Source organism: Cryphonectria parasitica, assembly GCF_011745365.1.
Source record: "Cryphonectria parasitica EP155 unplaced genomic scaffold M406scaffold_5, whole genome shotgun sequence".
Taxonomy (NCBI): domain Eukaryota; kingdom Fungi; phylum Ascomycota; class Sordariomycetes; order Diaporthales; family Cryphonectriaceae; genus Cryphonectria; species Cryphonectria parasitica.
This window is the reverse complement of record NW_024468913.1, coordinates 171511-186513: the sequence shown is the minus strand read 5'-3', so window position 1 is coordinate 186513 and position 15003 is coordinate 171511. Positions and strand designations below refer to the sequence as shown.

Sequence of the window (15003 nt, the reverse complement as noted above, 5' to 3'; positions counted from 1 at the left end):
AAACAATAATATAATTAAAGTTGAGAAAAGCAAGAGAGGAAAATGGAAAACAGAATGAGAACCACTATACGCATGTACACAAACGAGAAGAAAGCGAAAATTTACAATATGCATCACTTCACGTTGGACTAATAGGATGAAATAAGGGTATGCTACCTATACCCAACATGAGCTGTATACAATGAGAGTGTGTACCCGTGGGTCTAACCTCTCTGGTCTCCCACTACCTGCGTTCCTTCCATAGTAGGTGCCGTTATTCGTAGACAGCCTTTTCAATAGAAACTTTTGAGATGTTTTATCAGTAACTGATAATAATAATAACAAGCCTATTCATACTTGCTAAATACCTATATAGCTATAGTAGTGTTGTGGTGGCCAGGGTGATAGTCCGTAGAACATGGAGTGCAGTGGATCAAGGGTCCTCATACATATAAAGAATACCACCCACTTTTCAAATTCTTTAGCTATAAGCAACAATCAAGCATCTTTTTTCTTCTTCTTTTCGATTTTGAACCCCTTGGACAGGTCTAAGACAGGTTTTTCATCCTGTTCTTGTGCCCGTGTGGCCTTAATTTGCTGTTCTTATCTGTATAGGCATGCTTGGGTTGCATGAGCTCTTGCTCATTGCTTCGGTGGCTGTTCGTTCCTTTTCTCGGGGGGCGACAGCGCCCTAGTTATGGTTCAAAGGTTTTCTGTTCTTGTTAGATAAAATGAAAAAGATTTTTTATAAGGCTTTTGAAAATCTGTAAAACTTGTTTAAAGGTTTTCTCGTATCTCTATCAGTTACTTAATAATTTTGTATAGAAACAGCTCAAAAGTGTCTACTAAAAAAAAAAGCTATCCACGAATGACTGTACCTACTATGGAAGGAACTAATTAAGGTAGTGGGAAACCGGCTGAGCCGCTTACAAAAAGTTTCACGTATGGGTTGCAATCGCTACCATATCCATGGATATCTGTATGGTCGATCGTCGGCCCACATCCATGGATGATCCACGACTCTCGTAATAAATCAACTTCATAAAGTCGATGCAGATCAAGCACAGTAACATATATATTGGGCATATGTACATAGTATGTTGCATCCCGTGTTAAAGTGTCAAATATGCCGCCTTCCACTCTTACATAAACAAGTCCTCCTCAAGAAGTAAAAGCAGATGAGAAAAAGAACACCCTCAACCCTCATTCATCGCCTACATCGTAGGAATGTTGCGCCATGCTCCTCTCCGTCTGAATCTTCCCACCACTCGATATGGGGCTCAGCGACTGGCTTATTCGTACGTGCAAGTAACTTCAGTAGAAGAACTGGAACACGACGTCAGCACGACGTTATTTTGCTCTATGTCACTGATAGTGGCCTCGGCAGGAGTCACAGTGGTGCCGCTGGCAATGGCAGAAACGCTGGTGAAAGTGACGGTCCCAAAGTCGGCGAAGGGAACAAATTCGCAGGTAGTGCCGCACTCCTCAAAGTCCTCAACGATCCACTCGGCGTTCTCCTCGCAGAGCGAGCCGTCAGTCACACCCGTGAAGGTCTCCGAAACGGTCTGACCCGTGGTCAGGTTCTCGATGACAGCCGTGCCCGACGTGTCGCTAGTCGCGGTGACAGTGAATTTGACGGAGTCGCCAGCCGCGATGGTGATGCCAGAGAAATCATCTATAAAAAGACGTTAGATCGTGCTGGTATTAGGCCTCGTAGGGTCGGATGCTTTGTATGGATATACTTACAGGAGTAATCGGGGTACCACTCATACCAGGCATCGTAGCTGACATCGCTGCCCTCGACGTACCAATCGATGCCGGTCTGGAGGATGGCGGTTTGGCAGGTGGCACCGTCGATACCAACCCACTAGATCATTTTATATCTGTTAACCACCGACCTTGACACAAGATTATAGTCAAACAGGAGACTGCATCACTTACAGCAGCACCAGCCTGCTCGGTATTGCTGCTCGAGCTGGGGATGGTAGGGACAACGATGGTACCAGTGACCTCAGTGTAGCCCGTGCCGACCAGAATAGCGCCAGCCCAGTTCTCGGAGTACTCCACGTAGGAGTTGTTGGTGCCAGTGCCCTCATAGTCGGACTTGATCATGGGCTGGGACTTGCGGGTGACGTCGGTGCTCCTCTCGTGTTGGCGGGCCATACGGCTCTCGCGGCGCTTCTCTGTCCACTTGGCTGCGAGGGCAGCCTCGGCGCAGAGGATGATACTGGCGGCAGCGGAGAACTTCATATTGAATGACAGTAATGGGGACGAGTATTTGACTGAGAGGGCAGGCAAAGGGCAGAGGATATCTGGACCGAGAAGACTGGAGCGGATCTTGGGGTTGAGGAGAAGGACGAGGAAGAGGAGCAGCAAGACGGAGTTGTCTTCCCTTTTATATTGTTCATCATGACCTAGCTGAAGCCCATGAACCAGCCCAGTCGTGCATATACTTACCCCCCTCCCCACCAGATGTTCATTTCTCCCAGCCTCGACGCGACCTATGTCCAGGTCAAGGCGGACAGCCCACATACCACATGTCGAGAAACCGGGCTGGACCGTAGGACAGGCGCACCGCCATCGAACGTGACGCGGTGATCGTATTCGATTTCGGCAAGGATTTTCTCCATCATGTGTAGTGATGCGGTGGATGAGGGTGGAATGGAGATTGCCAGACCGCGACTATTGAGCGTAGAATCCCTGGCGTGCCATCACTACTATGCAGCACGTCCGTTGACCTTCCAAATTGACAGAAGATCTCCGCGCAGGTGCAACCAGTGGAGCATGGAGGGACGTCTATAAACCTTATCGCCGCCAGCATCACAAGATGAGAAGGGAAGTGGGCGAGGTGGGCGGAGTAGGTGTGTGCAGTCTTGCAGATGCCATGGTCCCACCACTGAGACCAGGTGCGGTAGAGCTGGAGGGGGGGCACTTTGGGGGGGGGGGGGTGGGTGTGACAGCCTTGAGAATGTCCGCGCACCTGAGCAGCGCCAGCTATAGGAAGGAAAAAGAAAAGGGCAAGAGTCGCGACACGATAGGCTGTGCGCTTCGACGTGCAGTAGTGGCCGACCACGCAGGGCCGTTGACTGCAACCACAAGCGCTCCACCAACCCTCCCCCCTGGGCGGCCCTTCCTTTCTTCCCCTCTTCCTCCACCAAGATGGCTGTGAGGTGTGTAACACTTCATGCATACAAGGATGCAATCAGTCCGGCTTGGCTGTCTTCTATCTTTCTGTCGTCCTCGCCGTCGCTGTCGCCGTCAACATCGTTGTCATTGAGGTGACATCGAGGGACCGGGACGCGTAAGGCTGGAGATTTAGCGCCTCACATTATCAAGGACAATACATATGTAATAATAATATCGTACAAGGCCGTCACGACTATTCGAAGGCTCGAGGATGTTGCTCGGAATCCGAGCCATGACCATGGCCATGGCCATGGGCGCCAGAGTAGTTCATAATACAGATTATGAGGCTTGTCTACACAGCTCTAGCGTACCACTCCGTACAGTACCTAGGTACTATGATAACGCTCGTTTTCTGCTGGATTCGTTCGTGCATACATGCTGGGGGGACCGCTGTCATGTTTTAGTGGCATGACTGCCGGTGGCGCTTTTGGGAGGGGAAAGGAGGGGGGGGGGGCATGGGGCGTTGCGTCGAGCCGCACCGCGTGGGCCTTTTGTTGTTTGTTCTGCTCATGCGCTTATCAGCACCCACCCTGTTTGGGCAAATACCATTGCAGACATTAGATCCGATCCCTGTCAATGTCGTGATAATGTATGGAGAAACCATCCGTTCTCTGCAGGGTCTGGCTTGGATGTTGATATGCCAACTCACACCTTCTGCAAACCAGGACTACTATCATCGTGCCGTGGCTGCCGTGATATACACACCATGGAGCGTTCATCTCTACTGTGGTACCTGGCGGTTAACCCAGTTGTCGTGCTGCAGTCGGCCCGCATGTGAATGATGGGGCCAACAAGGCCCCAGCTGTCGCGCGCCGCTGGCCTCATTGGAGGAATAATAAGGCCAGCTGAAGGTATAGAAAAAGAAAAGAAGAAAAGGAAGGGAGGGAAAAAGAGGGATCAAAGGACGCAAATGCTACCTCAAGAGTAACGTTCCTTGGTTGCATCCAAAACACACTTTCTCTGCAGATGCGGCCGCAGCTGCAGCCGCAGCTGCTACTGCTGTCGTTTCTGTTGTCGTTGTTTTCTGCATTGGTCAACAACGTCGCAATTTTATCGTTGGATGCTGCAGGAACCGGTTACCGGTCGTTCTTTTACAGTGGTTAGTGCCCGATGACTGCCGGCATGCGCTGAACTGAAGCGTTGGAGGCTTGCACGTCACTCGGCTTGGCTGCTTGGCGAAGCCACATCGTCGTGTGGGGTGACGTAGGGTTGGTGATGGGACCAGCGACGAAACAAAAAGGCAGCTGCATGAGTGCTTAAGAGGCGGGCCTTCAATAAAACCACGTATGCGAGTCGTATGCCACGCTTTGAAATCTCAAAGCGCTAATTACGATGAAGAAAATTGAACGGTTATCCGATGAGATCCCGTGCTTCCCGGCAGTGGGAGGGGTTTGGATTAAGAGGCGGTTGCTACATCTTGATACGAGTCATCGCCGATTGGGTTGGGGCTGGAGGATTGGGTTTAAGGTCATTGAAGGAAATTAACCCCATAACACCCTCTTCTTTAGAAGATTATTGGTGGTCAACGCGCCGGGGTCCCGGTCCGTGAATTTTGGTCACGGAATGTTCTCTGCATGTGCTATAAAGGGTTAAAGTCTATAGAGATGCCACATCAGAGACGAGAGGTGGCTGACAAGCAGGGCCAAGACATCAATCATTGATTATTAGCGAGCAGAGGACCTGACATACCTAAATGAATTGATGTCGCGTGATTCCTCCTTGATTGGTCTACCCTCTGTGTGACAAACCGCGCTAAAGAGGCCTGGAGGCTTTCCCCTCTTCTCTTAGTAATCTCTCCCCTCACGCTTTGTGCTTGAACTTGTCGATCGTACCTGTCAGAGGATTTCTCCGCGGGGGCAAACTACTCCAATGAATTGGGGAGCAGATGCTAGCCCTTCGGTTCTTGTTTTGGCCCCCATGGTCGGATGGCTTTCAGATGAAATATGCTACACAATGTTCTGGGCAATGCTTTCCGCCTTCCTGAAACGGATGCATACGCTTCGGCAGGTGACTTAGTTGGTCCATTCAATTTTATTCTAGAACCATATTAGAGCTTGTATAATGGAGGATTGGGGATTATGCCACCTTGCAATGCTCTCATGGTTAGCGCCACAAACAAGTTAGACGTAAAGTCACCTGGCCTCTCATTGCCTTCGCAAGCATCAATCCCTCTCCCTTCCTGCTTGCTTCTCCCTTCTCCAAAGCGGAAAATAACTGTCATCTCAGCTGGTCATGTTGACGAAACTTTTGGGGGCCAGTCATTCGCACATATCACGTCGCGACCATGCGTATTCCACGTGTGAATCACCTATTTGACTTGTATTCTCGAATGTATGTCTCGTCGGTGATTTTTTTTTGACCGTTAGGTAGAGGCCTTTCTGTGCCTAATTCACTTTACGAACGCAGTGTTTCGTCTTCGTACGATCTTTGGCTTTCTTCCTCTTTCTTTTTTTTTTCCGCCTCTTTGCTTCTCCCTGTGATGTCAGCCATTAAACAGACTTGAAAATGTATGTTCCTCAGCGTCTCCCTCCCGCAAGGTCGAGAATTATTACTGTGGCGAGTGCATCATGAACTGTATGGAATTGTGACTGAAGTATTTATATCAAGCTACCCAGCTTTATACTTGGTAGTCTAGTAATATACGCACAATGTATCTCCCTCATGAGTGTGTTCGCCTCCCCTTGGCTCATGGCAACGATGAAGAACTTCGACGACTTATTCCTGAGGTGCCCAGGACCTCCAATATTCAATTGACCAAAGGTTTGCAAAATTAATTGACGAGGGACTAGGGACGAGTCAATTCAACGAGAATATACTTCTCATTGTTACCAGTCGCAAGGCTAACTTTACACTGCTAGCGCATACTGATATTCATGAATCATTTGGTGGTTATGACAACATTTGGAGGCAGTACAGCTGCACTAGCCATTCGTCCTTGAAACGGACATAGAAGGTCAATGAAATGCCATCTGTGAAACAAGTGAAATTCTATAACGTGAACATCGGTTGCGAGTTGGTCAACCCAAGTATCTACGCCGGATGCAAGACACTGACGTCTGTGAAGAAGATTGATCTCGGCTAGGGTTATGAGTCTTACCACGAGCATATAGGAAAACTTGAGGGATCGAATTACCATCCAAGACTTTCACAGTGTAATACATGGATCGACACCAGACTGTAGAGAATATGTGACTCGTGTGTTTTAAAATGCTTTCTCAACCGCAAGCCGCGATATATGCATATCGTATTTGCTCGGCTGGGGCTTATGTATTTAGCGAATCTGCGTGCAATGCGCATCCCTGTTCTATCGGATGCTTATCTTGACCTCAACCACTTCCTGCACACATCTCTTCAACGTCGGTCATTCTATTTGTCGAGTTGTCATCTCGAGGTCGATCTAGGAACACAATATGGCTGACGTAAAGAGCTCTGAGGATCATCCCACGACAACTGATGCCCCTGCCGTGGAGGGTCAGCAGGCAGGCGAGGGATCGCTGCCATCTGAGCCGACGGCGGATCAGGCCACCTCCGCGCCCCAACCGCTAACTGACACTGCATCCACCACGGCCACGAAACCTGAAGCTAGTCCTAGCGAGCCGGCCGAGAAGTCCTCGCCGATAGATTCTACCACTGCGCCTCAGAGCGAGAAGCCATTGGCCGGAGAGGCAGACAAGGCGGCGGAACCCAGTAGCCAGGATGCGGCCGGCGAGGAAAAAGCGACGCACAAGACGCCTCTTGATCAGTTCGATGCCAAACTTCCCGCCATCTTGAAGGACATTGGGCACGATGAGATGTGGGGTGTCAAACTCGTCTCGCCTGCCTCGTCGCATATCCCCACCGGCATTGTCCTGCAAAAGTTTCTCAACGCCAACGATGGGGACCTTACCAAAGCCATCGAGCAGTTCCAGGGTGCTTTGAAGTTTCGCAAGGAGAAGAAGCCCCTTGAGCTACTCACCAAGACTTTCAGCGCCAACAAGTTCGCAGACCTCGGTGCTGTTACCGTGTACCCCGTCAAGGACAGCTCAATTCCAGAAGTGTTCACGTGGAACCTCTATGGTAACGTGAAGGGCAAGATGGACGAGGTCTTCGTCCCGCTTGAAGAGTGCGTCAGGGTAGAGAGAATCTTGAAAAGCTTTGCACTGCTAACACGACGCGGCAGGTTCATGGACTATCGCATCGCGCTGCAGGAGCTGGGCATTCAGCAGCTCCATCTTTCCTCAGCTACCGAGCCTATCACTGCTGTCGACGACCCATACAAGATCATCCAGGTGCATGACTACAAGAGCATCTCCTTCCTGCGTCAAAACCCCAACGTGAAAGCGGCCAGTACTGAGGTCATCAAACAATTTGCACTAGCTTACCCCGAGCTTCTAAAGGTATCAGCACATTCTACACTACGCTTAGTTTCTGCTCATTCTTTCAATTTCCCCCCTTGATTGCTGGTCACAAAATTCCCTGACGGCTGATGTGCTTTATAGGAGAAATTCTTCGTCAATGTTCCTGCCATCATGGGCTGGATGTATGCCGTGATCAAGGTTTTCATTGCCGAGAAGACGGCAAAAAAGTTTCATCCGATGGCCAACGGTGCAAACCTCGCCGCTGAGTTCAAGGCGGGCGGCCTGGATGAGAAAAGTCTTCCAAAGGAGTATGGTGGCGAGGGCGGCTCTGGTGATGGAAAAATGAAGGATATCCCTGGTCTAGTCGACGAGCTGAAGTTTGCGTGATCTCACATCTGCCAAAGCATGTATTACACTTGTATGGCGTTGTTTTCAATGCCTGTATTAATTTTATACCTAGACAGTCTGTTTCAACTCTTCTCTACTCAAACTTTTCAATGGACTTCACTTTCGGGTCGCTCTGCTGGACGCGCGAATAGCAAGATAATTTTGCCGAGGGACGGACGGTCTTTGAGACGATGTCGAGACATAATTTAAACATTCAAACCATCTACATCCACTTGTTTAGTATGGCCGTCAACCTCACTGACCTTCGGCTGAGCTTATGCTCAGATGGGAATCAACTTCACTGAAAGGTGTAGCGCGGATGGTTCTCGTCGTTGATGGGCATTTTCGACTTTAGTGGGGATTGATATGATTTGGAAACGGGATCAATTGAGGGGGACATTGTATATGTATATTGGGCTATGTATTCAATAAATACATGAAGGAAAGAGAAGGAGAAGGGGGGGGGGGTTTCATCGTATTATTACCGAGTGCACGGCGATTTTAGCACGTGCCTGTCATCTTAGTCATTTTTCAAAACGAGCCAGATATATAAGACAAACTCCTCAGTTACTAAGTCTGAGACTTCTTGATTGTAAATATACGGCACAGTGTTGAGGTCTTCTATCCATAATTGCAAATGTTGAAAGAGAAAATGCTGCACAAGCAATTGTCGGTATCTCAACAAGAATGCTTGATCACTACAGTAACGCTAGATGTGGTGCCCCGCGTCTCTGTTTGCAGGGGAGTGAGGGGCGGAATGGGGGCCAGAGCCACTACTATGTACAGCACTGCGTTTGGGTTGGCTCCCACCGTTAGTGTTCCCCTAGCGTTTCCCTGCAGAACCACTTGATGTCACTTTTTGGCTGCTGGGGTCGGTTCAGTCATTCATTACCTGAACACCAAAAGAGCTCCAGACAGATAAGCATCACCACTCCAAATGACAACCTAAACACCACAACCCCTCGTTTTGGATTCCTGTATAACATTGCCTCCCCTCTAGCATTTCTGCTATGCGATAACAACTCACCAGCAATCCTTGGCCATGGCCCTCACATTGTCTCTTGGCAGCCATCAGACAATCCGGAGCCCCATCGAGAGCCCATAGAGCAGAGGTATTTGGCATCGTGGGACAAACCCTAGCCCCACGCGAGAGGGGGACGAGGTGGAGCTAGGGTCTAAGCCATCATATATACCCAAGACAGGACCATGAGGAGACTTCTCGGCAAGGTCGCTGTCGACGCCTCACCCTCGCCCTCCTCCTCTGTCGACCATCCCACCGCCCCTCACCCGACCAACCTCGGCGTCAACTCGTCGCCTTATTCCCAGACCGGCACCCTCTACCGCCCCAGCCGCTCTCAAGATGCCTTCCTCGACGCTGGTTGCCCGATCGATTGCCTCGACCGCTCCTCGGACGGACGCAGTGCCATCCTCGCCGGACGTCACATACTCAAGATTGTCCACCTGCAGGGCAGATCGATACAGGCCGGCATCGACTTGCGCGCGGCCATTCTCGCCCAGCCCGTCGTCAAGAACTCCACCGTGTCAGTCGCCGACCAGCTATCTATCAAGGATGTCAAGTGGCTCAAGGGACGAGGTGATACAACCATCTTCACGGCCTGCGCCAACGGCAAGATCTTTCAGTATGACCTGACGCGCCTGGGCGGCGGTGCTGATGGCGCGCCCATGGAGGTCATACACATGAGGGAAGACTCCCGCCAGATCAATACGCTCGATATCAATCCGCGATCCTCCAAGATGCTCGCCGGGAGCCAGGACGGCATCGTGCGCTGCTTCGACATCATGAATCCTGTCCGAACACACACCGGCCACCTGACCTTCCGTGCTATACAGTCCTTCAAGTGCAACGCCGGTGGCATCCAGTGCCTGCAGTGGTCCCCCAACATTGAAGGAGCCTTTTACTTCGCCTGCGGTACCGATCAGGGTGTTGTATTGAAGTGGGACATCAGGAAATCGACTGCGCCCGTGTTGCGCATCAACGCACACGACGCCGCTTGTACCTCCCTTGCCTGGCACTTTGATGGAGACCACTTAGCCAGCGCGGGCTGGGATAAGAGATGTTTCGTCTGGGATGTATCTGCATCAGCCGACAAGCGCCAGAAGCCCAAGTGCACCATATATACTCCAGCCCCGGTCGCCGACCTCGCATGGCGGCCGGGCATCTGGTCCGCCACTGCCCAGGGGAAACGGGCCGCCCAGCTCGCAGTCACCTACGACGACAGCAGCCGGCAGGGCCTCAATCTCTGTCACGTATGGGACCTGGCAAGGCCTACAATGCCCTTCAAGAAGCTCCAAAATTTTGACGCACCACCTTCTGCCCTCCTCTGGCACGATCAAGACCTGCTGTGGACCGTTGGCCACGATGGCCTCTTCAACCAGTTCGATATAGCCCATGCGCCGAAGGCCGTCGATCAGATCCCTACCTCCGCGCTCGCATTCTCCTCCCACGGAGAGGTCATGGCCTTCCTCGACGAGCGGCCTCCGCTCCGACGACCACATCCGTCCATCGTCCCTACCGAGATGATCCCACCGTCATACAGCTCTAGCCCGACGGCAGGTACCATGCTGAGCATCAGCCGTAGCGACTCGGACGACGAGGTCGCCGGCAGCTTCTTGGGCGCGCGCCGGGCTCGGCCAAAGCAGAGGCGCGCGCCGACCACCGGGCGATCGGCTCAGATTCACATCACCACCCCTCCTGGAGCCCCAGACGCCCCGATCCTGGCATTAGCCCAGTCGATCAAAGCGGCTGGTCTCTACAAGACCCAACAAGCCATGGCCGTAGGCAGAGTCCCCTCGGCAGACAAGTTCCATGTTTACAAGTACCTCTCGACACATTATTTGGAGACCCTCCAGGACTTGCTGCCTTGTAGGAAGGATGCAGGCTCCCTCGAGGACCGTGTCGTGTTGATACTACACCACTACTCCAAGGCCGCAGAGGCCATTGGTCTTTTCCGCCTGTCGCAGACATGGCTCTTGTTGGCTCATGCTGTGCAGCTGCTGCTTCCGAGGAGAGCGCAATACCATCTCGACCGACGAAGCGGCGAGCTGGAAAGATCAGAGAGGGCCAGGCGGAAGCTTAAACCCAAATCGGCATCCAAGAACCTCGGTGCCGACCAGGCAGGCTCGAGGGGGCCCAGCCGTGCCTCGGTGGCTGGCCTGTCACCCTCGACCGGTACCGAGAAGGCGGGCGCACTTCGCTCCTTGTTATCAGAGGAGTTCGAGAGCACATCAAATGCCCCTACTCCTCTTGCTCGGCCGGTGGATGATGAACTTAGCCAATCCATGGAAAAAAGTCTTGCTCATGCTGATCACAACTTTGCTTTTGGGAAGAAGCTGACGCCAGTGCAAGAAGGCGCCAGCTTCGCACTCCCTGCACCGCTGCAACAGCGCCCATCGCTGCGGAAAAGGTTGGACTCCGAACCCATCTCTACCCTGAGTAACGACAGTGATGCATACGCGAGCACCGAGGGCTATGACTTCTACGATACAGAGACCATCAGCAAAGCCATTGATGTGCCCGCGCTGAATGGTCATGAGGGGTTTGAGCCAGGGTCTCGTGGCAGTGTGAGGAGGTTCATCGCGAGGCAGGACTCGGACGAGAGCTACGGCCAGATGTTCTCCATCTCCAGCGGTAGCAGGCAGACCACGCAGCTTGCAGCGTCCTCTTCCAGCTCCCCCCTCCTAAGACTGAGCCACAACAGACCTGGAGCTTCGATACATCATCCTCAGCTTACCCACAGCGCTAGCACCGGTGAGTACGAAGGCCGAATCAGAGGCGCCATGGTACCGGATCGCAACTCTCCAAGCCGGCAACCCGGAGTTCTCGTCCGAGACAGCTCGATGAGCGCGATGGCAACGCAATCTACGGATGATGAGCAGCCCCCAATTATCACACAGACCACCATGGACAGCGTCAATTCTGAGAAGGGAGAGTCACACCCCAGGCCTGACAGCTATCCGCAGGACAATTCTCAGACGGCGTCTGTTGGTGTGAGCCCGCACAGCTCTTTTGAGATCCGCTATGAGGATCCCGAACTGCCCCGGGAAGCAGATTTCCTACCGTGGTGGGATGATCCCCCGTACCCGTACCCAATCGCCTGGGAGGAAGAGAGAGCATTCGGCTCGCCGAGTCCTCTCAACCCCTCAAAAATCGTGTCGTGGGCTCTGGACTTCGAGACCAGGTCTTCAGCTCTGAATGCTTCTGCGATGGTGCTCCTCTTGAGACCGCTGCTCCGCGACGACAACGTGATCGATCCTTTCCAGGCAACCGCCATCCTCAAACAGCACCACTCTAGGCTTATGAGCATGAAGCTGTTTACGCAGGCAGCGGTTCTCCGGAAGTTGTGCGTCAAAGGCTGGCCTGGCGAGTCCCTCTCGGAGTGGGGCGACGACTACCCGGCCGTTTTCAGACCAGCGCAATTTAACAATACGGCCGCCTTCATCTGCCCTACCTGCCACAAGCCTAGGGAGATTGACCGCCGTCGAACGAGCAAAAGACCGAACCCAATCTGGCAGTGTGAGCGCTGCTCCGCAGTTATGGCCCCGTGCGCCATCTGTCGTCATCGCGATATGGCCGAAGCCACCACCGCAGTCGACATCACCTCCGACCTTCTCTATGCGTCTGGGGCCGAGCAAGAAGACGCTCCCTTGTCGACATGGTGGTACTGCGGTGGTTGTGGGCATGGGGGCCACGCGTCGTGTCTCCAGAGCTGGCACTCCGAAGTTGAGAATGAAGAGCCCGAATCGTCTGTAGATGGTCACGGCACGAGTCTTTTGTCAGACGGCTGCTGCCCCTTCGATGGTTGTGGACATGCGTGCCTTCCAGGGAAGTACCGGGCCGAGTCCACTGTAGCAAGAACAGAGGAGGTCAGTCGTTTAGTCAAGGAAGTGAACCGAAGGGCCAATCTAAGCGGCACTACTACACCAAAATTCTCTGCAGGTCGGTATATGGCAGGATCGCTCAGCAACGATGATATCATTGTCGGCTCACGAGGAAGTCGACGACGAGGCGGCGAGGGCAGCCTCGCCGAGGGCAGCGTTTATAGCGACGCAAAAGACATCCCACAGAGCCGCGCTGTAGAGTCTGCCCGTGAGTCACTGGCCAGTGGCGGGCTGAGGCACGCTGCATCTGCCATTCATCTCAGCGGTGCCAGCAGCGATAACAACGCTGGTCGTTCTGGCGCTTCGCTTGGTCTGAGCACGAGTCCAGGTCGGGCTGGAGTAGGTGAGCGAGAACGGCGCAAGAGCGTCAAGTTCGGCGGAAGCACAGTCTTGTCTGAGGAGACGGGAGTGCGGAAGCAATGAACACTTATCATGCACCCTAGTGCCATTGTCAACCCTTGGAGGCCCCTCGTCCCTGGCGCCTGGGACGTGATGGGCAAGATAGAATGTGACGCCAGTAACCACGTGCATCTTTTGTCTATTCCTATGTTCAATTGTCGTGCAAGTAGTTCTGACGTCCGTCAAAATTACCCTCGATTTGGTATCTTGAATCTTCCAGGCACTTGCTTTGTGAACACCTTGTTTGGATCGACCTCGTCACGCACGCGTTGAAGCATGGCGACGCTCTCTGAGCCGTAGCTCGCGATGGGATGTTGAGACTGGTCTGCGTAGTTTAGAAACACGTATGGATCCCAAGCCCCCAGGTTGGTCGCTGCGGCCTTGATTTTCTCGTCAACGAAGCTGTCGCCCCGTAGACCGTGTTGGCATCCCCTGCGTCCATCCACGCTGCCATGAGGAGGAGGGCTATCAAAGAACCATTTCTCGTCTCTAGGCCCAACGAGTTATCGTAGGCATTTCGCGCGTAGATCGCCGGGGGGATAGGCTCAAAGACGATGGACTAGCTGATGTTCGCCACGCCTGAGATGGAAGGGATGCTTGCGTTGAAGGCGGCCCACGAGGCAATCATGACTTCTGTGGTTGCCTTCAGCATGATGGCATGATAGTTGGGCCTGTGAGATGATTAGCCTCTTGACTTCTTGATTTCTCTCGTTTCACGTTTATAACTTTCGTAAAAAGGCCTAGGTTATACATCATAATGTGATATGGACCGTACCTCAACCTAGTTACCTGCAGAGAGGCTGCTTCCGCCGTCAGATCCGTCAAATTTGTGATTCTCAACGGATTGGACATCTGAGGCAGACTTAGCAGGTCCGCGTACACGTCTGGATTTACAACGGGCTTGAAGTGCACAGGCTGGTTGATGATAAACCTTCCCTCTGCAGCGCTATAGGCGATGGCCATGTCCATCGACGCGTATACATTGTAGATACTGGGTTTACTGAAGTTCACAAAACTGCTCAATGTGATTGTCGAGCGTCGAGATGGGCGCGAAGAGGAACCCTGCCCACAGGTTACCTTGTTCGAAACCCTGTATATCCACGCGCGTTACAACGCTGAAATTGCTCGATCCTCCACGGAGGGCGATGAGTAGGTCATCGTCGCATTGGACATCGACAATACTGCCGTTCGCAAGAACGATCTCATAGTTCAGGATGGAGTCAAAAGTCCAGCCATGCTGAGCACTAAAAAAAAAACTAAAAAAAAACTGGTTTCAATGATATTAAACACCTGCAGGATCACCTAGTACGATACTCTGACATCAATGAGCTAAGCTGTTCCGAGGCTTCGGCATCTGGCCATAAGAAAGAAAGCCTGGTGCCACATCGCTTATTTCTAAATGTATACATTATAGTACCTATGCAGTCATCAACGGGAGTAGCGTTACGTCTACAAAGGCATGGTTAATTAGCAGGTACTTATCGCCAGCCATGGTCCATGGGCGACGCGTTTGCAGGTGGCTCTTGCTAAAGAAACTACCGCATCTCAGAATCCAACGTCAATCCAGCTGCAGTGCAGTCATTTTCCTCCTCGGGAGCATCCAAGAAACGCTGGTCAGTCCACCAGCAGCATATGCACTGGGTCTTACTCAAATCCTACGTCCAGTTACATTGCCAGAGTCTAGTCACCCAGACAAGGCCACTCGTGGCCGTGGAAACCCTAGCACGTGTCTGCAGCCATATCCGTCTCGGCTGGCCGTGGTATTCATTAGGCTACGAGCTGACCATGACTGGCTGAGACATTGATTTCTTCAAGG

The 15003-nt window shown here is 52.3% G+C and overlaps 3 protein-coding genes across 3 annotated transcripts; 2 read left to right on the top strand and 1 right to left on the bottom strand.

Moving 5' to 3' along the window:
• Window positions 1-1271: 1271 nt before the first annotated feature.
• On the bottom strand, window positions 1272-2091 carry M406DRAFT_260106 (uncharacterized protein; the record flags this gene model as incomplete). The annotated part of the gene is made up of 3 exons (XM_040917340.1): window positions 1272-1654; window positions 1726-1846; window positions 1921-2091. 3 exons carry the CDS (start codon window positions 2089-2091, stop codon window positions 1272-1274), a joined length of 675 nt encoding a protein of 224 aa, XP_040775061.1.
• A 4442-nt stretch (window positions 2092-6533) lies between these two features.
• On the top strand, window positions 6534-7989 carry M406DRAFT_356436 (CRAL/TRIO domain-containing protein). Its single transcript, XM_040923446.1, has 3 exons — window positions 6534-7267; window positions 7325-7541; window positions 7644-7989. The coding sequence occupies exons 1-3, from the start codon at window positions 6576-6578 to the stop codon at window positions 7887-7889; spliced, it is 1155 nt and encodes a 384-aa protein (XP_040775060.1). The 5' UTR covers window positions 6534-6575; the 3' UTR covers window positions 7890-7989.
• Window positions 7990-9095: 1106 nt separating this feature from the next.
• M406DRAFT_346420 (uncharacterized protein) lies at window positions 9096-13314 on the top strand (the record flags this gene model as incomplete). Its single annotated transcript, XM_040922186.1, has 4 exons — window positions 9096-11566; window positions 11744-11895; window positions 11959-12794; window positions 12847-13314. 4 exons carry the CDS (start codon window positions 9096-9098, stop codon window positions 12985-12987), a joined length of 3600 nt encoding a protein of 1199 aa, XP_040775059.1. The 3' UTR covers window positions 12988-13314.
• Window positions 13315-15003: the final 1689 nt, after the last annotated feature.